Here is a 22,891-nt window from a genome sequence, read left to right on the forward strand (position 1 = left end):
CTTTGTTCTATTGTAAATGCCTGCAAGAAAATAAACCTCAGGGTAGTATATAGTGACATATACATGCTTTGATAATAAATTTACTTTAAACGTTTGAAGTGAGGTTACTATTAGGTTGGTATTGGTCTTATAAAGTGAAATCACTTGAAGGACCCAGCTTCAGTTCCTTAGCAAATCACAGATCAGATTTGCCTTCATTTGTTTAAAACTGAACACTGGAAATACTCATCTGCCAGACAATGTTGTGAAGGGAGAAATAGTTGTTTCAGACAGACAACTTCCATTTCCTGTAGTTGATTTCTGATTAGCTAAATAGAATGTAGAAGTTAATATACTTACCCAAGATGCATCACCTGCCCAGGCAGCTGGTAAAGGATTTGGTCAGCACGCTGTTCTTTAATGTGAAAAGAATACTTTGATACCAGAAAATCAATTTACTCAGAACTTCATTCAAAGAGTCACCCATTTAAAACAGAGGTAATCATTTAAGACAAAAATAGGAATTTCTTCTCTTAAAATTATGAGTCTTTGAAAGTGGAAGCAGTATCTGTACTTTTTTTTTTTAAAAAGACTGAGATAGACTGATTATCAAATGGGACAGAACATCACTGAAGGTCCACTGAAATAGTGTTACAGATAAATGTGGACAAAAATTAAGCCTGGGAATTTAGGGTTAACAAAATCAAGAAAATAGCAAGGTGAGGAGCAGACCTGGTTTGTCTTCTCATAATTTGCAATAAGTCCTGTTGGAAAAGAAGAACTAATGTTCATGGACATTCTGTGCAAAGAGAAACCCTTAGCCCTCAAGGCTACATGACCAAGTTTCTTATAATCAATGGTGAGGAACCATTGGCCTTCAAGACTACAAGACTAATGGTTTGGTTTTTTTTATAATTAACGTGGAGGTTCCTTCAGCCTTCAAGGCTGCAGAACCAATGGCTTTGTTTCTTCTAATTAATGGGGGTACTGATTCTGTATGTGGGGACCTAGGTCTAATTTTGTGTAAGGTATGTCAGCATCTGGAAACTTGTCAATAAGATGTAAACCAGCACTTTCAGCCCCTGAAAACTGAATTGCATGTATTCCAAAGGTTTAAAAGACCATGCTTGTGGTCACTTTAGCACAGTTTTAGCCAGACCTCTGTGATCAGGTAATAAAGTAATTAAACCAAATACCATGGTCTGTATCATTAAGTCTAACTAGCAATAGTAAATTTCTGTTAATAAGCCACAGCAGCTATCATGTATTTGCATTGCAAAGTAGAAGCAATAGCCATTCTGATCCAAATTTATATACTTAACCACGAAGTTACATTTCCAGATGCAAGGTATCGGCAAACAATTCGAGGGGGTTCAACAAAATGCCTTAGTTCAAGATCGATCCCCTTGTGTCCTTATGTGGCATGGGGAGAGATAGTGAGGAAGTTGTTTGTGAAAGTAATCTTCTACAGTTTACATTTTCCTTACTTGATAGATTGGAATTTAATAATCTGATTATAGAATTACATCTGTGCCCCTGCAAAAGGGCCTGCCTATGGGTTATTTCAACCACCCATTCTACTCACTGCAAGATAGTCTTTTATCCTTGCAATATCATTTCCCAGTGCTATTCAAACAGATTCAAACTATTCCAGATATAGATCCATGTCCTGAAAATGCACAAATGATTTGCAATGAGAACTGACAATTATTTGTGTAATAATCACATGATCACTACTCTGGTCGTTTAAGGGACATGGACTAAACCAGGGGTCCCAACCATTTTTATGCATTAACCAAGGGTCATGGACCCCTAGACAGTACGTTAATATTATTGATCAAAACCTGGTTTAGAGTGAACAAAGAGGGGATACATTAGGGATATTTAAGATATGCATATGGATAATTAAAAAAATTGTGGGGGAACGTGGGGGTGGGGAAGACAGCACTATGTGGGAGGGAAGAGTTAGCACAACATTGTGGGCCAGAGGGCCTGTACCATTCTAGGTACATGAACAGCAGCATTACTGTAGCAATTTATTATTTATTGAAATGTGGTCCCTTTGAGCAGCACTACTCTGATTCAACCCTAGCCAGATCACAGGACAATTTACAATGACTAATTAACCTACCAACCGGTAGGTCTTTGAACTGTGGGAGGAAACTGGAGCACCCAGAGAAAACTGATGTGACCACGGGGAGTATGTACAAATTCCTTACAGGCGGCGGCACGGAAAGAACCCAGATCACTGCGACTGTAAAGTATTGTGCTAACCACTGCACTACATGATCCAGCAATTTATCACCTTTCTCTTAGCTTATATGTTTACTTAATCATCCTACCCTCTAACACACAAGCTATTCTTTTAAAAAAAGAGGACGTCATTGTTTACAACACCTATACATTCTACAACTTTCAATTAGCACATTCACTTTCATGGGCTGAGAACATTCCTTTAACAGTACAGATTACCACATCAGTCCAATTATAGAAAGAATGTTTATTGTAAAATGTTCCACACAAAGATTGAGGAGAGATTACGGTCTACGTTATGAAAAGCCATTCAGTACAGTACATAGGAAGCATTTACTAGACTCTTGAAACTATGAAACAATCAGCTGGAACTCAAGTACAGCAATAACAAATCTACTTGCAAGTTCAAAACAACGAAAAACGTTAAAACTAATATAGGCTTCGGAGAATGACAGGGGAATATGATCATTTGTCCACATCAATTCAGGAAGTCACGCTAAGTTACTCTAAATCTGTATCAAATGGTAATGCATCAACCTCTCCCTCCAGAATCTTATCTTCATCGCCTTCAAGACACTCCTCTGGGTCCTTGTTTGCATCATCATCTGCTTCTCCTAAGTCTTCTTCAGCTTCAGGGTCTCCCTCTGTCTCCTCCATTTCTTCATCCATTGTATTAACTGGTTCCTCAGATGCATCTATTCCTTCTTCTATGGTGATGTTCTCTTCCCCATATTCACCCTCACCACCCTCATCTTCTCCCTCCCCACCTTCTCCCTCTCCTTCACCTTCTCCCACATTCTCTCCACCTTCTTTCTTCTCACCCTCATTGGTACTATCATTGAGCCCATCATCCTCAGCGTCACCTTCACCCTCGTGCAATCCTCCCTCCTCTTCATCTTTGTCATCTGGATCATCGGTGAATGGTTTTTCACCCTGTAGAATTAATCATAACAAATAAAATTCACTATAGCTGACTGGTAATCTAAGGTTTACCACCAAAGGGGTATCATCCAGAAAGTATAGTCCTTTTACAAGAGGCACCATTTTGTTCCCAAACTTTCATAAATCAAAACCTACTTTCAAACAGAAATCCTGGGTATCAAAACTAAATGCCTTCTTCATTTCAGAACTAGTTTTATTTGTATGAAGTATAACAATATTACTTGAAAAATGTTTACACAAGCTATATTCAAAAATTAGTGTTGGTGCCAGAACAGTTATATCAATACCAGCAAGCACAAAGGAAACAATGATTTGTAATCAAAGTAGAAAGTTTAATGCTTTGGGGAACAGCGCTCAAAGCTAACAAGTTATTGGGATAACGCAACAGAAGTTTGTCCCAAACCAAACAGGAATAGAGTCATAGAATACTACAGAACAGAAACACACCCTTCAGCCCAAATACACAATTCTGGCTCCAAAATTATGGGAAAGCAGACACTATATAAAAATAACATTCTTACCTTGACATATTTCTCTAACATTGTTGCGATGTTGCTGTTATTCAGAATGCTCTTGGCAATAACCAGGCTACCATTTTTGGCTCTGTAAAGAGCAAGCTAAAAAGGGGCAACATTGCATAAACAGTGTTAAAATGTGACAGTTCAGACTATGAAAATGTTCTTTTCAGAGAAAAGCAAATACTTGAGTACTTTTCGTTAGAAAAATAAATCTAAGTTACCGACTGCTAGTTTCCATAATGTTCAGCAAAGTGTACACTCCTCATTGCTGCTCACTCAAATTTACCCCAGAACTGAGATTTCAAAATAATGTAATTTTCAATTGCCAAAGTTTTACTAGGCAGAGCAGTGGGACTACCTATATTGCTCATGTAGAATCAGTACCCACTGGAGCAGCTGTGTTTCAACCAGCCTGTGATGATTCAACTGCCTGTCAGAATTTATAGATAGCAAAAAGGACAGCAGTTCCATTGTTTCAGTACAGCCCTGCTTTATAATTTTAACTAAAATAACACCCTATTGTAAAATTCCCATTGTCATTACTGCTGGGAAAGCATGTGTGCTTGGAAAGAGTCAAGAGATGATGTGTGGGAGACGAGACTTCACAACGAACCCTACTTCATTTAAAACATCTCTACCTCCTTGGAGTTAAATCAGTGGTTTGATGCCTGCTTGTCATCACAGCCAGGCAGCTCAGGTAACTCCAGCAACCACAGGCAAGGCAGTTATAGGCGACAAAATACCATAAGCCATTGGAAAATGGTGGAAGTACAAGTCTGGCTGTGCATTCTACCCCCACTCCTCCCTTCAAATGAGAGCAGGAACATATCAGTGCAAGATAGCATGACTGACCATGGGAGTTTGGGGGAAGTGTTGGAAGTAGATGATTTTGAGAAGTGAACAGGGTACAATGACAGGATAGTTAGTACTGCTGCTTCACAGATGCACTGGCTTGGCTCCAATCCTGATCTCAGGTGCCACTCTGCATATTCTCTGTGACCACCAGGGTTTCCCCCATGGTGCTCTAGTTTTCTTAAACATAGCAATAGGTTAGTTGCTTACCTTACAGTATACAAAATAGCAAGAGAATCAAAGGGAAGCTGATCAGAGAAATTATCCTGTAGGGTGCAGGTAAAGGGAAGGCGCAGGGGGGAGATAGGAATAACGGGATGGCTCTGTTGGGAGCTGGCATGAACTCGACGAGGCGCGTTGTGGTGCTCCGTTTATTTTGAAACTGTTCACTTACTTTTCGGTTCCTGATGTGGTCAGGTGACCTTAAATGTTGTCCAATGAAGCCAGTCTGCATTGGGATGAAGAGATCACAAGCCATGCAATGAGCTGCCTCCACCTTCTTCATGCACTGCTCCATACCAAAACCTGCGCAGAACCAGGAGTCAGTGATGGCAAAACAAAATAAGCCATTAATAAATTGAAACACAATCTTAAATTGTCCAGTCTATAAGATACAAGGTTTTGCAGACAGTAAAACTGAATTAATGTTTTGAGGTCAATGATCTTTCTCCACAACAGCAAGGTTATCCATTTGGAATATCCATTCCATTTCCCTGTTCACAGATACAGCCTGACCTGCTAAGCACCCCAAACACGTTCCATTTCACTTCAGATTTCCAGCATATTACAAGTAGTTTGTGATTGAGAACCCACTCCATCACTTTTCATTTACAAAGATGAATTAAATCCAGTTCCAACACCAACTGTAAAATTTACCCAGCAACATCCAGAGTTCAGGTGTAGTATTTCTAAAGTTTTAATTTCATAAACTTGACATTCTTTTAAGTTCCACGGCTGCAAAGCAATTTTCAGACTTAGCAAAAGACTACGACTTCTTGATAAGGATGGGAGAAGGAAGGAGGAAATGAGCAAGAATGATAAATAACATAAGTAACTATCCCAATATCTGGCCTTTGGATCACTAAGTACTCAGACATATAAATATTTATACTCCAAGTTTGTGCAATATACAACTTTTCTCTTTGGAGAAAAGGAGGCTGAGAGGTGACTAACAGAAGTATAAGATTATAACAGGTATTTATGAAGTGGACAGCCAGCAGTTCCCCCCACCCCCCAAGAGTGCCAATGGCTACTATCAGAGTCCGTTCTTTTAAGATGAGTGGAGGAAAGTTTAGACGAGGTGTCAGAGATGGTATTTTATTTTTCCAAAACAGAAAGCGACAAGTTCCTGGAACGCATTGTTGAGGTGGTAGACATTAGGGATTTTTTTTTTGGAGCTCTTAGATAGGTACATGAATGAAAGAAAAACGGAGGGCTTTGTGCTATGGTTAGATAGATCATGAAGTAGGTTAAAAGATTGGCACAATATTGTGGATCAAAGGGCCTGCTTTGTGCTGTACCTTTGTATGTTCTGTCCCCTAAATACTTGATAGATTGAAGAACAGGGGAGTGGTACAGAAGAGGAGCTGAAGCTTATATCGGCCACAATCATTAAATGGTAGGGTAGGGTAGGGCAGGGCAGAGCCAGATGGATAACTCCTTCCTACTCTTAAATTCTTCAGTTCCTGCATTTACAGAGTGCTTGCCTACTGCATCACTAAAATCATTGTGGAAAATAGAACAAATTGCTACAATTTTATACCTTGTACGAATATAATTTAAACAATATTAATGAAATACAAAGGATATTTTGGTTTCCAGCATACCTTGAAGTACATTGTGCTGCTGCATTAGTTGCATTAGTTGTTTTTTTAGAATAGTTTCATCTCCTATCTGCTCTCGACGCTTTTGTGTTTTCTTATTCTTGTTTGAAATGTATTCCTGAAACAAAATGCAAAGACAATTTTAGTAGTTACATCTCCCACCTGCATTGCTTACAACTAATTGACGATGGACATGGACCAGATGAGGTACTTGCATGATCTTAGCTCTGCACTGATCACAGTCAACTGGCTCAAGGAACGAATCCGTTTTCACACGTTGATTAGTCACTGATGTTGAACATGTGTACAGGTGACCCCCAAGTCATGATGGGTGTGTGCTTAGAAAATACTTTTTAAATTATATTCTTCCAAAACACGAAGCTGTTTTATGTGTATGCATTAAAATAAATAAGAGTTAAGGGAAAAAAAATTGTGCTCATTTATTTACTTATTTTCTTTTCTCTTCCTCACCTTACACAAATTCTGCAAGAGCTAATTTTATTCTACACCTCAAATTTTTGGGCAGTGATTTGCAAATTCTGTAAGTCTGAACCCCAACAGCCATAATGCAGGGGTCATCTGTATATGCAAGTAAAATAAGACAGCGATGGCACCTGAAGGTTATAAAATTCAAAACTGCACAAGAGGCACAATCATTACTTTAGTTAACTACCAAGAGTAAATTTAAAGAACAGAATTACCTTTACTACCAAGTCTGAAAAATAGAAAGCACTTGAATCATGGTATAAAATGCATTGAATCAACTTTAAATTTCAGTAGGATCAGATGATAGTCTATCAGTTTAATAAAATCTCAAATCACCACTCACAGAATTTAGTTCTCAATACATAAAAGTTGCTCAGTTGAAAACAATTCATGCAGTTTGTCACATTTCAAATGAGAAGCTTTGAAACTCAGCAACTCAAAATCAACAGCTTAACAGAAGTACTAGCAAATCAGAAGATCTGTCAATGCATAATCAATACATTGTAGTTATAATTTACATGGCAAAGAGAATACTAATCTGGACTCTGTATTAGGTGTCATTTTGATTATGGCACAGGTTCTAGTTCACAATTACTATCCAATAATCCATGATTCCTGAACACATTTAGCAGCATAGAGATGTAAACAAGGAAAGCCTGTAACTTATTACAAGAATAGCACAAACAAAATGCTGGAGGAACTTTAACAGGTCAGGCAGCATCTATGGAAAGGAATAACGAGTTGACATTTCAGGCCTTGACCCTTCAAACCTGGAAAGGGGGAAGACAGAATAACAAGGTGGTGGTGGGGGGGGGGGAAGAAAGTTAATGTGTTGGTGGGCAGGGGTATGAAGTGAGAAAGTAGGTGGTGATAGGTGGAAAAGACAAAGGGCTGAAGGAGAAATTTGATAGGAGTGACTGCAATTGTATTAGGCCCATATACGTAATCAAACCTTACAATTTATTCAGCAATGAGGTAAGGTCATTGAGCATTCAACTGAGGGAGCCAAATAAGGATCAGGTTTTAAAAGGCAATGCAGTAACCTTTTATATCTTGAATTCTAAAAAATTCAAAAACACTTCAATATACATACATCCAAGAAGTCAGCAGTTTCAGGTTTCAGCTTGGACCCAATAAATTTTAAAGTTTCCTTATGAAATCTGCTTTTCATGTGATTAGCAATTTCTTCATCTTCAAACGTACGGAACTTACAGACTGAACAGGCATATGTTATCCTGCAAGAAACAGAAAAATTAGCTTAGGAACTCATCCTGCCCTGGCCATATTCACAAACTAATGAAGTATTTTCTTACTCTTCCAAGTACATTTGATTTGTATTTAACCAAATGGAATTACATTGTAATATTAAAATCAATCTTATTATAAAGGTGACTGGCAAAGCATCTAAGATGTACATGTCACAGACATTGCTCACCTTCTATCAGATAACTGAATGCTCTTAATTGGAATAATCTTTTCCATTGTACCTAACATAGCACTCTAAAATGACTTGAGAGTTGTCATGTACAAGAGGACGACACAAGTTCATCCATACTCGTACGGTTCTGCTACTGTGGAAATGCAGTTTCACATGCCAAATCACAGTCAGCTTTGATCTTTTAAGTAAACTATATGGAACTCTACTTATTACACTACACATTTTTTTTTTAAAAAGCTGTTTGCAATCTTGTTAATCTGCCAACAGTTCTCAAACTTGGCTAAAACTACCACCAAGTACTACCTCTCTGCAAGACGGTCACGATTCTTCTTGGGCTTGCCAGTCTTTTTCTTCTCTTGCATAGTTGGAGCTGTTTGAGGGAGGGAAAAAAAGACAGTAATGGGTAATACCATTATTACAGGTGTTAAAACAAAGCCTAAATCAGACTGAACGTTTGCAAATGTACTAGATGTTAATCGCCACATTGCACTCAACCTCCTCTTCTTGAATTCTATTTTTGAGATGTACACCTTTGCATATCTGGCAATACTCCTGTAAACCTACTCCACGTATTTTTCTGAGCCCCAACGCTCTTTTTCTCATTTGGCCATCAGAAGTGCATGCAATATTCAGAAACACAGGCTGACAAAGGATACAGCATATATCCTCAACTTGCTGAAATAAACATTAGTTTTTTACCCCCCCCCCCTTCTTCTTTAATGATATTGTGCCAGAATTTAATATAGAGACTAGGGTATTTTACTCCCAGATCCTTTTGTTCCTGAAAAAAGTCTTTTCCTATCACAGCTGTGGTTTTCTTTATTGTTTGTTTATGTAGAAATAAGAGTGCAGAACAGGCCCTTCAGGCCCACCAACCCACCAATTTAACCCTAGCCTCACCACAGGACAATTTACAATGACCAATTAACCTACTTACCAGTACAACTGTGGGAGGAATCTGAGCACCTAGAGGAAAAACCCAAGGACACAGGAAGGATGTACAAACTTTCTTACAGAGGATGCTAGAATTGAACACCAAACTCTGACATCCAAGCTATAATAGCTTCACACTAACCACTCTGCTACCGTGGCACTTGGTGATAATTTTGACATCTAGGACTGATTTCAGATAAGCAACTTGATCAGATGTTGTGATAGGGTGGGATGAGGGAGAGGATGAGTGCCAAGGTAGAACAAGTTCAGCTAGAAATTAGAGGCCAATGATAAATCCTTAGGGATTCTTAAGGCAACAATACAGGAGGACTGAAAGGATCACTGCAGAAAAGCCTCCCAGCATCAATACATCCTCACCCAATCTACATGATCATCTGCAAACACAGGAAACACAGCAAATTCTCTTTTAATTCAGACGTATTTCTACTGGGACAAACTTCATGAAACTGGGCCCTCATTAATTAAACTCCATTAATCAAAAGATGCTCAAAGTATGAGTCACTCCAAGAAGAATAAAGGAAAAATAAAATTTACACATACACACTATATAGGTTGGCATATCAGTAAATTGACACTAGTCAGTTATGCAACAGAACTGTAGGGTTCTGTGACCAAACTTACAACGCTTTGATTTCTTTTCATTAGGATCCTTGTCCTCACCACCCTGAAAAAGACAAGATTAAGATTAGCTTTATTTGTGGTATGTACATCAAAACATTAAAATATACAAGTGAAATGTGACGTTCACGTTAATGACCATCACAGTCTGAGGATGCGCTAGGGTCAGCTCGCAAGTGTTGCCATGCTTCCAGCACTAATATAGCAAGCCAATAACTCAATAACCCAAACCCATACATCTTTGGAATATAGGAGGAAACCGGACCTCCTGCAGAAAACCCATGTGGTCAAATTCTTTGCACACGGAGGGAATTAAACCCCAATTACTGATGCTGAAAAGTGTTGCATTAACCACTATGCAATTACATTAAAGTTTAAGGTGCGTACTAATTTTCCCATGCCTCCTAACTCCAGTTCTAACACCGGACTTTGCTTTACCTACCACAAATGTAATTTTTCAATAATGATGCTGGGCTACATTTTCAATTACAAGAGTGCACTATGAAGAGATAAAACTCCATATCAAATATTAGATATGGAGTTTTATTTCTCTCTCATGCACGCTTGGAGATCTCTCCACAGGGTGAGCTATAAGAGAGATAAACTCCATATTTAGCAGTAAGTCCAGGCTCAAAACTTACCTTTATTCACTAGTGTTTGAATCTTTCTGATGTGGCTGATTTTTGGCTTGTACCTAGGCTCATATGTTGTTTAAGTTGTGAGCCTTGTTGTTGATATCTGTGTTTCTTGTATTTGTGATTTTAGCTACCTGTTATGGTTTGTACAGCGCTTTGGTCAACACGAGTTGCTTTTAAATGTACTTTATAAATAAATGAGTCGACTTGAGTAACTATCAATTTTGATGGTGTTGTCAGTTTATTTATTTAGAGATGCAGCACATTAAAGGCCCTTCTGGCCCAATTAAACCCATGTGATCAATTAACCTACTAACCCATATGTCTAAGGAACGTGGGAGGAAACGCACGCTGTCACAGGGAGAACGTACAAACTCCTTACATACAGTGGTGGAAATTGACCTAGGTCACTGGTGCTGTAAGGGACATTACCGTGCCTATGCAAGACATTTTATTAGCCATAATTCAAGTTATCTGCTGACTACAAAGGACAGAGGGAAAGAATGCCAATCAAAAATGTTTTACTTCCATGTGAGCCAGATTAATCCAATGTTATCAAAGTCTGGAAATTGAATCTGGTGCTATATTGCTGTGTTAAACCCAAAGATCACTGTAAGCATTACAGCTACAAGGATTCTGTAACCTGCTATAAATGATATTTTTATTCACTGCATATAAAATTATACATCACGCTGAAAATTCAAGTAAGAATTTTTCTGCTGTTTTATATTCCCAATAGTCCAAAATGCCTCACATTCTGTGCAACACTTTAAAAGTCACCATTTTAAAGTCAAATATCTATGGATGTGCTGCCAAAGAGCCAAATATGGGTCAGCAGTGTTTACCCTCCTGCCTCACTACATTGAAACAAAGCCATGTGATTAAACTAAATTTACTTAGCCAACAGATCACCTGTGTCAACTGAGATTAAAGACTTTAGAGCACCGCTGTGTTGCTGTACAGTGAGCCAAAGGGAAGACTAATAATTTGGCTCAAATGGCAAATAGGGAACTTAATGTGAGTAAACCTAATCAAACCTGCTGTTAAATATCTCCAATAAAAAGCCAACAAGAGAAACAGTACATACAAAACCACTAGACAGCCACAAAAACTAACTGGGATCATCACTGCCCCTCAGGAAAGGAAACCTGCCTTTTCTTCAGCATGGCAACTCTAATCAGAGAACAAAGGGCAGGTTCTTAACTGTCACCTTTAGATTGTTTTGCAAGTCACTTAGTTCAATAGCAAACAGGGATGAACAATTATTGATCACTGTAGAAGAGAAATCTAAACCCCATGCAAGAATAATCTGTAAAGCCACAGCTAACATTGAGACAATTTCTGTCTCCTCACTATCTTCATCACAATTCCTCATTTAACCACCAAACCTTTTGGGTTTAAATAGCAGCAAAGTAAACCTATGTCCTTTCTGGTTGAAGTACTTTTGGAGAAAGGTTAAATGAAGCCATACTTACCGAATCAACTCCATCGTCTTCTTTATCTTCTAAAACAAAAACAACAAAAACAATTGCTTAAGAGGTAATCACATCTGATCAACACAGAAGGGTTTCAACTGTAGGGACAAAATTGTGCTAATGCTTCCAAAACTGGCAACATTACTTCACTAACATGAAGCAACTATGATCATGATTTCAAAGGATTAACTTAATTTGCATACATCCCAGACAAATATTTTAGTCTGCTTACTGATCACACAACATTCTCAATTCAACATTTCTATCTAAATTATTCTCTCAGCACAATCTTGTAAATTATAACCAATTACATACTTAACACCCTGCACTACAGTTATTTAGAAATTAAAGTCTGTCCTGAGCCTTATAGGCTCATCAGGCCGGTGCTTATGCCGGTTTCCGTGGCATGAAGCAACTGCGAGTATGAGACCCCCCCCCCCCCAGAATAGGACGCCAGTCTATCGTGAGGTTAACCCCCAGCATTTTGCCGGTACCCATTTTCAGCTGGGTGGACTGGAGCAGTGTGTGGTTAAGTGTCTTGCTCAAGGACCTGCACTACAGTGGTCAGCATTTAAACTCATTCCTTGTAAGTTGTATTTAAGCACATAAGTAGAAATAATCAAAATGGCCCTGGAGCATGCTCTGCCACTAATAAACTTCTCCATAATACCTCAAAGTACAAAAATATCTCTGCTCTGAGTATACACAACTCAGCAATCATACCTCCGTGAGGCAACGAATTCCAAATATTCAATTTTTAAGAAATTTTCTTCATCTCAGTCTTAATTGGATAGCCCTTATTTTGTAAGTGTTGAATTCATCCACTAGGCAAATAGCCTCACAGAATAGCCAAGTCATTTAACAATTGATTGTTTCACTTTGATAATTTCTTATTCTTTTAAATTCAGGACAGTATAAGCAAAATTGGCATGCCTCACAAAAATAAGTCTTTGAACCAAAATTCAATTCACTGAACTTTCATTGCACTACCTCTAAGGCAATTGTTCTTGCTTAAGTAAAACCACCAAAACTGTAGGCCAAGTGTACATTCACCAAAGCTCTCCAAAGTTATAATGTGGCTTTACTTTTGTAGTACGTTTCTTTTTGCAATAAAGATTCTGTTTGCTAGCTTTCTGCATCTTCTCTGTTCAGCATTTATACTCTAGCTTAAATAAGCAGACAAATTTGCACATACTTCTTCCATTGCCAAGAAGGTACAAGGTCCAAGTAAGTAACAAAGTAGTGTACAGTACCAGCATCATCTTCACCTTCACCATCACCATCATCATCATCTGTTTTTGCTTGCTTGTTTTCTGGGTCCTCAGTACTACTTGTTGACTGTTTCCTCTTCCTGCCTGGACCACCTATAACCTTCTTTCTCTAATAGGAAACAAAGACAGCTTACATTAGAATCAAATTTCAACTTCTTAAATATTTACTTATGTCAAAGACTGATGTTAAATTTACTTATGTCAAAGGCCGATTTTTATAAATTCCAGTTTCTTTAGGTTCAATTTAACCAAGTCCAGAAGATTTATTATAAAATTTTATATTAACAGCTGGAAGCTCATTGATCTGTTATTCAAATCAGAATCAGGCAAATACTGCGTAGCTAATTACTGCCTGAAAAATGCAAAATATAATAGTCAGGTTATACTACATATTCTTCACTACTATCAAGGTATTTTTCCACAGAATAGTTTGTAAAGAACAATTAAAAACCTGACCAGAAAGGTTTTCCCCTAACCCGATGTCCCCGTATATGAGGCTGATTCCAATCAAATGGCAATGATAACACCATTAATCAGCTACAACCAACTTCATGCCTCATCTGTGAAGTTCCTAAATAGCCAGCAATGCTGTAATCACGCCAATATCCAATGCCATGTCTCATTCACTGATAACAGCTACTGCTTTGCGAAAAATGTAAGAGAGAGAAAACAAGACTTTTATAAAATGTCATATCAAATCGAAACACCACACAATAAATTACTTTGATGATCCTAGAACGCTTAAATAAAATTATAATCATTTTTTAAAAATCTGAATATTTATCCTAATTCTCAACCAAGGTAGCTACAAATTCTTCAAAGCTGAAAGGAGTTTGAAAATTATATTTAAGGTCAGGCACATTAGCAGAATGAAGACCTAATTTTATATTTAAAAGGATAATGGGCTCGGCACAAAAAAAATGGCAACTTTGTTTTTTTTTAAATCCTTTACTGTTTAATCCCACAGGCCACTGAATAAAATAAAAATGTTTTTGTTTTTAAGAAAGGTACTTACGCCTCTGATTCGTGGCTTGTCTCTCCTTCGCTGTCTGCCACCAAACGCTCTTGCCGAGCCTTGAGCTCGGAACAGGTCCATGGGGATAATGTTTGGGGAGAAGAGCGAAGGGAGGTTTCTGGTGGAGGAGGCAGCATTGTAGCCTCTGCCTCCCATTGACAGCTCATTCCAGTGTGCAGACATCCGCCTGGAACTTCCAGGCTGCATGTAGGGGTCATTCCAGTTTGCTCTCCTATTTGGAGCCCAGTCTCTAGACCAATTCTGACCCCGTTGGCTACCATATGCTCTGTTGTGGTACTGATCTCTGCGAGTCCCGTAGGAGTTGTCGTAGTGGTCATAGTGACCTCCATAGGAATCGTTATAATTAGGTCCAGAATCACCGTAACCATAGCCGTAGCCAGATCTGTACGGATCATGGTCATTCATTGAAGACCTGGAGTCATAGGACTCATAAGGTGTAAACCTGAAAGAGTTGCAGAGCAAGCAAGGAATCTAATCAGTAGCTGGAAAGGACGATGGCACAAGCCTGCCAATCAGTGAAAGCAGACTAAAGACTAAACAGGATATTTCAGGTAATCATGGTGTTTGTGGTTTTATGCTGTTGTCTATAACAATATCCAAATTAGTAACTACAGTAGCTAATAGATTTGAGTAACCAAAATGGTATACATTTCAGTAGTGAAGCAAACAGCTTCCAAATGTTCAATGTTACAATTTTTCTTTGTGGGAATGGGAGGGAAAAAAATAAACTTTGGCCACTTTTAAAAGACAAATTACTCTAGTATTGAATATTTACTGCAGCCCTTGATTATGTTAATTTGCTGTAAATTTAACCTAATTTCTGGAAACACTGGGCATTTTATAACAAGTTACTACAATCTATACTCTTCACATTACCAAGCACAGGTTGCATTGTAGATGAAAATCCTTGAAGACCCATTCACGTTGCTAAAACAATTAACCAAACCTAGGGTCAATTATGCCGACAATCCAGGTGTTCTCAAAATGATTCGAGTGTCTGGCACAAAATACCAAGTGAGACATAAGGTGGATTAATTTTGGTTTAAACAATGCCGGTTAAATTTATGTTGTATCCATGCTCAAACAAGTTCAAGTTTCAATATGGCAGCATTAAAATGTAAAATGAATAAACCAGTGTTTTCTCACCATATTGTAGGCAAGCACCAGTTTCTCTTTGGGGCTGGGCGAGAGGGGATGGGGTAGAAGTAGAGCCCACACAGATGCTAGCCTATTTAAAAGTGCCACATCAGTCCCAAGTCCAATTTCTTGACTTATTTGGTATACTATTTACCAACTAGTAACCTTCCAGAAGATACCTGTTATATTGGCCTGAAGACCGAGAAGAGGAGCCTGGTGTGTTATCACACTCTAGCTGAGAGAGCATGTCCAGGCGTTGGTTGATCTTAGCGACGATGGTTTCTGTGTTAGGGTTTTTAGGAGCATCCCAAGCTTTATAGCCAGAGTTATAGCCATAATTTCCTGAATAATCTCCTGAATTATCTTGGTTGTAATTGTAATCATAGTCATCATACCCTAACAGGAACAAAAGACACAATCAGATACTCATACTAAAAAAAACACAAACATAGCAATAGAACCAGATCAGCTATTAAAGTCAATTCTACAATTTTAATCCAATCATAAATAGATCCACTCTTTACCCAAAGCTAACTTATAATTAGCAAACTCGTATTCAAAAAAAAGTTTTTGAATAAGCATGCAGAGTGGGAGCTGATATGGAAGAAAATAAAGAGGGAAAAAGATAGTTTCAGAATTCTAATACACTTGAAAAAGAGCTTCCCTATTTCACACTGAAGTGATCTAGTTCCAGTTCCCCTATGCTCTCAATTTTCCATTGCAGAGAACTTACATCAAATTTCAATTTTTATTTTAAATCAATTTGAGAGAATGCAATTCAACTTTATAACACTTATTTCAATGAGGGCAAAGCTTGTACTCAAGGTCAATATTTTCATTGATTCAGTTAGAGTATGGAAAGAGGCACTTTGAAAATTAATTTGGAGCACCAGCATGGACAAATTGTGCCAAAGGGAAGTTTGACTCTGCTGGATCACTCAATGGCATTCCATAAGTCTATTTTTTCAGGGGTGCTAAGGAGGGAAAGAGATGGTCAATGGGGAGCAAACCGAAAAGAAAACTGACCCCCACCCCAACATTGCATTTTATTTGTTAAAACCTTCTGTATTTAAAATTAAGTCACAGCAGACTCCTATCCCCACAATAGTGAGCATCAAGACAACTGCTAATAGTGGATTCCGGTTAATTGGGACCAGCACATTTTGGCCAAAGTACATTTTTAGCTGAAGTTTGAAGGAAATAGTTCAAAAGGTACAAAGACAAACTACTGTTTAACTAAGTAAAAAACTATCTATTTAAATGAAACAGAACAAATTAAAACACTATCAATGCCTCCACAGTACTATAAAACTGTGTTAGTTCCTTAGTAATCAATGGAGGAATTTGACTGACTGTAAATGAACAAAATCATCGCAGACACCTACTGCAGGTAACAGACTGCCTTCATACAATACTTTGCACAACTGTATCTTCCAAATCTTCGTTTTCATGGTAACATTCAAAATGATTGTTGGTACTTTCAAATTTTTCATAGTTCCCAACTTACTGAAGCACCAAAATTGTTTCATTTTCACTCACTACCATTTCTGGCACCTCCAAGCTTGAATGCTTGAAACCATCATGAACAAGACAGCTCTGAATTGACTTACTGCTTATTTCTCACCAACTATCAGTGACAATAAAAAATTAGTGCTTTTTGAACACAAACAACTGTTTGCTCTAAGCACATTGTAGTGTCTAACAGTCATGCAAGTGCACGCAACTGACACTACTTAGCAAGTTTGGCAATGGTCTCCTGCCCAAGGTACATGGCATTGTGCCCTAAATAAACTACGGGAATCTCAGCTGTTTTCTCGATTAGCTTTTGTTCTTTAGCATTACCCCTAATCAGTGGCTGCCTCGATTAACCAGAATCCACTGTACTTATTGACATAAATTAGATAGATATTTGAATTTGTAATGTTGGGCAAAAAACTTTGTAGCTAAAAAAGGATCTAGTGCTTTACTGGCAAATACAAAGAATAAACTCTTTGAGCTTCCAGCTGGGTACAGGTATCAACTATAACCAATGTTTTGATGACAAACTCCGCCATCTTCATCCCATCGAAACATCAGTTATAATCAATACTTGTACCTGGCTTGAAGCTCGAGAAGAGTCCATTAATCTTTAATAGCTGGTGTGAACTAGTTGAGAGCGATATAAAAATCTATACATTCAAATCATATGCTTGTAACTGTGATGCGCATTATAGCATCAACTACAATAAAAAATATTTAAACCCAGATAATTCTGACCCCGTTAAGCCTACATATTAGTGATAAAATTCAAAGGATAATCACCTTGACCATCGTCTCCTCCTGTGTTCCAAGAATCGTCTTCTCCATACTCTAAGAGAAACAAAATCAGACAGTAATTGTGGTGGTTAGATTGACTAGGTAAAAATAAAGCCAAAAACGTATAATCCTCCACATATTTCAATGAATGCTGGCAGGCTGACTTCAGACAACTTTGCTTTAAACTGAAGAGATGAAAATCAGACAAATCCAGGGTTACCTTCAAATCAACTTCCTATATCTAGACAAATCAAGATTCTAGTTTATTTATCACATGTACAATGAGACATACAGTGAAATAGGTTGTTTGCATTAACAATCAACATACCCGAGGACGTGCTGGGGCAGCCTGCAAGAGTCGCCACATATTCTGGTGCCAACATAGCATGCCCACGATGTTCGACAGAACAACAAACAGGAAACAAACCCCATCCGTCCCTTCCATTTATGCACAATCCACACGGTGGTCACAAAAATCCTAGCTGATATTTCTTCTCATTCATACATTCTGGAGCAAATTGCAATACATTGAGCCCCTATTAATGGTCAACTGATAAATAGAATTATTTCTATGGTTTACCACACAGCAGTAATACTTAAATCTTTAAGATAGTCCTGTACACTTGACAATCAGTGGACTCAAATGTATGGTAAAGAAATGGTCTGTGGGGTTAACAAGCTTTTATCTTCATAAGTAATCACATGTTAAACGAAGATACTTGGTTAAAAGCACCAAAATACATTGAAGATAACCATGCAGCAGCAGAAATATAATTACAAAAACACTTCACAATATTAAATATAGAATGAATATTGTTCTGCTCGGGGTTCAGTTATTGCAGAACTTGTACAAGTTCAAGCTAATATACCTACAAATTGAGAAGTTCAATGTGATTAGAGGGAAGACATTGTATGTGTATATAAATCTTGCTCCAGATGACTGTACACAATAAAACACGTTAACATGATCTCATTAATACAATTACACAACATATTAACAAAGAATCTTTAGATTTAAATGAAAAAAAAATCTAATGAAATTGGCAAAAAGTGCTCAAGCCAGAGATATCAAGACGACTATTACATTGTTCCAATGATTCCCAGCTCTGAAACCTTGTCATAGATAGATGTGAATATCCTATACAAACTCAATAGAAATCAGGTACAATAACAAAAGCTTGTGATACATTAGAGGGCAAAGGGCAGCTAGTTACATGATTATTAAATTTGCAGATCATGTACTGAAGTTCAAACAATAGGAATTCTGCAGATGTTGGAAATTCAAGCAACACACATCAAAGTTGCTGGTGAACGCAGCAGGCCAGGCAGCATCTCTAGGAAGAGATACAGTCGACGTTTCAGGCCGAGACCCTTCGTCAGGACTAACTGAAGGAAGAGCTAGTAAGAGATTTGAAAGTGGGAGGGGGAGGGGGAGATGCAAAATTATAGGAGAAGACAGGAGGGGGAGGGATGGAGCCAAGAGTTGGACAGGTGATTGGCAAAGGGGATATGAGAGGATCATGGGACAGGAGGCCCAGGGAGAAAGATGGGGAGGGGGGGAACCCAAAGGATGGGCAAGGGGTATAGTCAGAGGGAGAAAAAGGAGAGTGAGAGAAAGAATGTGTGTATAAAAATAAATAACGGATGGGGTGAACATTGACTTCTCTAACTTCCGCTAATGCCCCACCTCCCCCTCGTACCCCATCCGTTATTCATTTTTATACACACATTCTTTCTCTCACTCTCCTTTTTCTCCCTCTGTCTATACCCCTTGCCCATCCTCTGGGTTCCCCCCCACCCCTTGTCTTTCTCCCTAGGCCTCCTGTCCCATGATCCTCTCATATCCCCTTTGCCAATCACCTGTCCAGCTCTTGGCTCCATCCCTCCCTCTCCTGTCTTCTCCTATCATTTTGGATCCCCCCCTCCCACTTTCAAATCTCTTACTAACTCTTCCTTCAGTTAGTCCTGACGAAGGGTCTTGGCCTGAAACGTCGACTGTACCTCTTCCTAGATGTACTGAAGTTGATGATTTTACATTATTAGAGATGCCCATTAAAGTAACGAACAACTTACGACTACCAATAAATATCATCTATACAAGCATGCAAAAGGACACAAAACAAGAGAGAAAGAAAGAGAAACATGACAGAAATGTAATAAGTAACTACCCTGAATGCACATATACATAACAAAATAATGGAAACTTCACTTCAGGGAATAAAAATCGATTAGATTTCAGTGTGCTTATATTAAATTAGCTCATGGTAACAAATAGTAAATTTCATGGCAAGAATAATGTATGCCAACAGCACCTACCATTCATAATACTTGCCACGAAAGTCTGCGAATTTCTGCTCTGATCTCTTGTAATAAGCCAAAACAAAAGGGCACCCTCCAGAGGGGACCTGTACCTTTCATGAGCAGACCAAACAACCGTGGGTCCCTTTATCCAAGCAAATGGATGCATGGCTTTTTTTTTAAAAAAAAGTCTACAGCAGGAAGCACAGGAGATTCTTATAGATTTCTTCAATTTGCTCCATTTTTCAAGGAAGACCATTTGTATTGTATGGGGATCCTTTTCTGGAATGACTGATTTGGAAATAATACTTAAGATTTAGTATAGCATTGTAATTTCACTTAAGTGGACAATTCCAGCCCTTTTGGATGGGATAGTGGACAAGTAATCCAACATAATGAACATTAATGTCTCCAAATCCAAGTTTCCACCATGATACTGTTATGACACAAGATTCTGGAAAAGGAAATTCTTGTTATTCAATTTTCCGCATTTAAACACACATACTTGGAAAGCTAAAACTTTTAAACAAATTTATACATTAATGTTGAATTCCAACAACCTCATCACTAATTACGTGCAACTGTATGCAAAAGTCCACGCTTGTCTCCAGCAGCCATGCTACATGAAGGACAGGAGAAAATCTGCAGAAGCTGGAAATCCAAGCAACACACACAAAATACTGGAGAAACTTAGCAGGCCAGAAATCATCTATGGAAAAGAGTTTAGTCAACGTTTCAGGCCGAGACCCCTCATGAATCCTGATGAGTAGTCTTTGCCCGAAACATCAACTACACTCTTTTCTATAGATGCTGCCTGGCCTGCCAAGTTTTGTGTATGTTACATGAGGGCACGAGTTGGTATTTGAGAGTCACAATATTCAGTTAGAGTTACAGTGCAGAACAGGCCCTTCCAGCCCAGTGAACTGCACTGCCAGCAACCCACCAATTTAACGCTAGCCAAATCACAGGACAATTAACCTACTAACCGGAATGCCTTTGGACTGTGGGAGGAAACTGGAGCACCCAGAGGAGAACACAGGGAGAACAGCACTGGAATTTCAATTCAACTCTGAGCTGCTACAGCATTGCGCTAACTGCTACGCTACCATGGTGCCTTCTTCCCCTTTGTCACCCAAAGACAAAAGGATCCCCATACAAGACAAATGAAAAAAATGCTGTATTGGTAAGGTATTATCAGGCAGAGAAAGACAATAATAAATGAAAGCTCTGTTAAATGGCCTAAAGATTGAGCAAAAGAATTAGACTATTTTCCACATCATAAAAGATGTTTTTCATAAGATTGGAAGACAGAATTAAAAAAGCATATAATCAAGCAGATTTGAAAATGAAACTATGAAACAGATTCTGCAGTTTGAAAACTGTCACAAATCACGTGGTTCTCCAAATTCAAATCCTAGCAGTACAACAGATGCATCACACTCTCTCAGATCGTAATTATGAACATGTGGCCTATATTACTTACAAATGATCTACCTGCAGAATGAAAATTAATGACTTAAGGCAACAAATTACGGGAAGTGGGCAAGTTTACCGGGATGACGAAAACTGTAAACATAATCCACCAAAAGCAGAATTTTCCGGTGGCTCATTTTAAGTCCTATTCCCATTCCAGTTTCAACAAATCGGTCCTCGTGCCATGATGAGGTCACTCTCAAGTGGAAGGACACCTCATATTCCACATGGGTAGCCTCTAACCTGATTGTATGAGCATTGATTTTGCCTTCCAGTAACTTTCCCACCTACCTATTACCCTTCTTCCCTTTCTCCCATGGTGCACTCTCTTCTCCCATCAGATTTCTTCCTCTCCACCCCTTTAACTTTCCCACCCACCGGGCTTCACCTATCACCTTCTAGCTATCCTCCTTCCCCTCCCCTTTTTTATTCTGGCATCTTCTCCCTTCCTTTGTAGTCCTGAAGGTCTCAGCCCTAATAATCACCTGTTTATTCATTTCCACAGATGCTGCCTGACCGGCTGAGTTCCTCCAGCATTTTGTATACCACAGGAAACCCAAGTCTAATTCACACCCAGTCTCTCTTAAAGCTTTGCTACAGATTTGGTGCACTTTCATGATGATTCTTTTCAGCAATGACTTTCTGCCCATGTTTCCCGCGAAAGCTTTAGGATACCAGGTAACTTGATCCAAATTAACACACAACTCAGGTTCCATGGGAATTTCAAGGCAAAGCAGGCAACAGACTAGACTTTATGTGAGAAAGAATAAAAGGTCAGAATTTCATTTACATGGAACATTGCCGATTGTGTCGCCTCTGATCTGGGCCAATATTTACGTGCCGGGCGGCACCTAATTAATTAGTTTGTTTATTTAGGTTTTTTTTCTTAAAGATGTGCTGGGTGCGTTCCGGCCACTGTTGCACCACGGCAATGTGTCCATCCGCAACCCGGAGGTTGGGGACCAGTGGGTTAGCCTCTTTCTTGTCTGTTCAATAGGAGTTAAAAGGTTGTTTCTCCTGCAAAGATGAAGTTTCTTGGATAGCTATTGTGTGTCAATACTTTGAATAAGTACTATTTCCAATATTGCTTTCTTTGCAGAGGGCAGCAAATCTTTGGAATTGCGCTTGTTTAACCTGCAATTAACACATGACTACTTTCTGTTCTGTGGAATTTTTATTGAAGTCTCAATTCTACAGTTGCCTCATTGATTGGCAATAGTTATTTATTCCCTAGATTTAACTGATTTAAGAGACAACTTTGATTGCATTAGTTATTTCTGAGAAATTCAAAATTCAGAGCTCACTCACTACACCTTTAGGCTCTGTGCCACCTGCAAACGTGGAAACTATGCGCCAACAGTACCAAGATTTTAATGATGTACAAACCACATTAATGACCATAGAAGAA

General features: G+C 38.6%; 1 protein-coding gene across 5 annotated transcripts in view; it reads right to left on the reverse strand.

Moving 5' to 3' along the window:
* Positions 1-2,464: 2,464 nt before the first annotated feature.
* The window catches only part of LOC140191026 (A-kinase anchor protein 8-like), a 31,274-nt gene continuing 10,847 nt past the window's right edge, over positions 2,465-22,891 (reverse strand). Inside the window, exons 2-13 of one of the 5 annotated variants that reach the window (XM_072248070.1) lie at positions 17,719-17,766; positions 15,597-15,813; positions 14,260-14,722; positions 13,242-13,353; positions 11,974-12,002; positions 9,870-9,909; positions 8,595-8,661; positions 7,947-8,088; positions 6,371-6,485; positions 4,939-5,069; positions 3,696-3,791; positions 2,465-3,165 (exon numbers count right to left, since the gene is read on the reverse strand). In XM_072248070.1, coding sequence (XP_072104171.1) covers positions 2,734-3,165; positions 3,696-3,791; positions 4,939-5,069; positions 6,371-6,485; positions 7,947-8,088; positions 8,595-8,661; positions 9,870-9,909; positions 11,974-12,002; positions 13,242-13,353; positions 14,260-14,722; positions 15,597-15,813; positions 17,719-17,766 — 1,892 coding nt within the window. In that variant the 3' untranslated portion in view covers positions 2,465-2,733. Of the gene's footprint in view, positions 3,166-3,695; positions 3,792-4,938; positions 5,070-6,370; positions 6,486-7,946; positions 8,089-8,594; positions 8,662-9,866; positions 9,910-11,973; positions 12,003-13,226; positions 13,354-14,259; positions 14,723-15,596; positions 15,814-17,717; positions 17,767-22,891 lie in introns of all 5 variants that reach the window. The other 4 variants (XM_072248069.1, XM_072248068.1, XM_072248067.1 and 1 more) reach the window with 4 other exon arrangements.

This window comes from Mobula birostris, chromosome 32, assembly GCF_030028105.1.
Source record: "Mobula birostris isolate sMobBir1 chromosome 32, sMobBir1.hap1, whole genome shotgun sequence".
NCBI lineage: Eukaryota > Metazoa > Chordata > Chondrichthyes > Myliobatiformes > Myliobatidae > Mobula > Mobula birostris.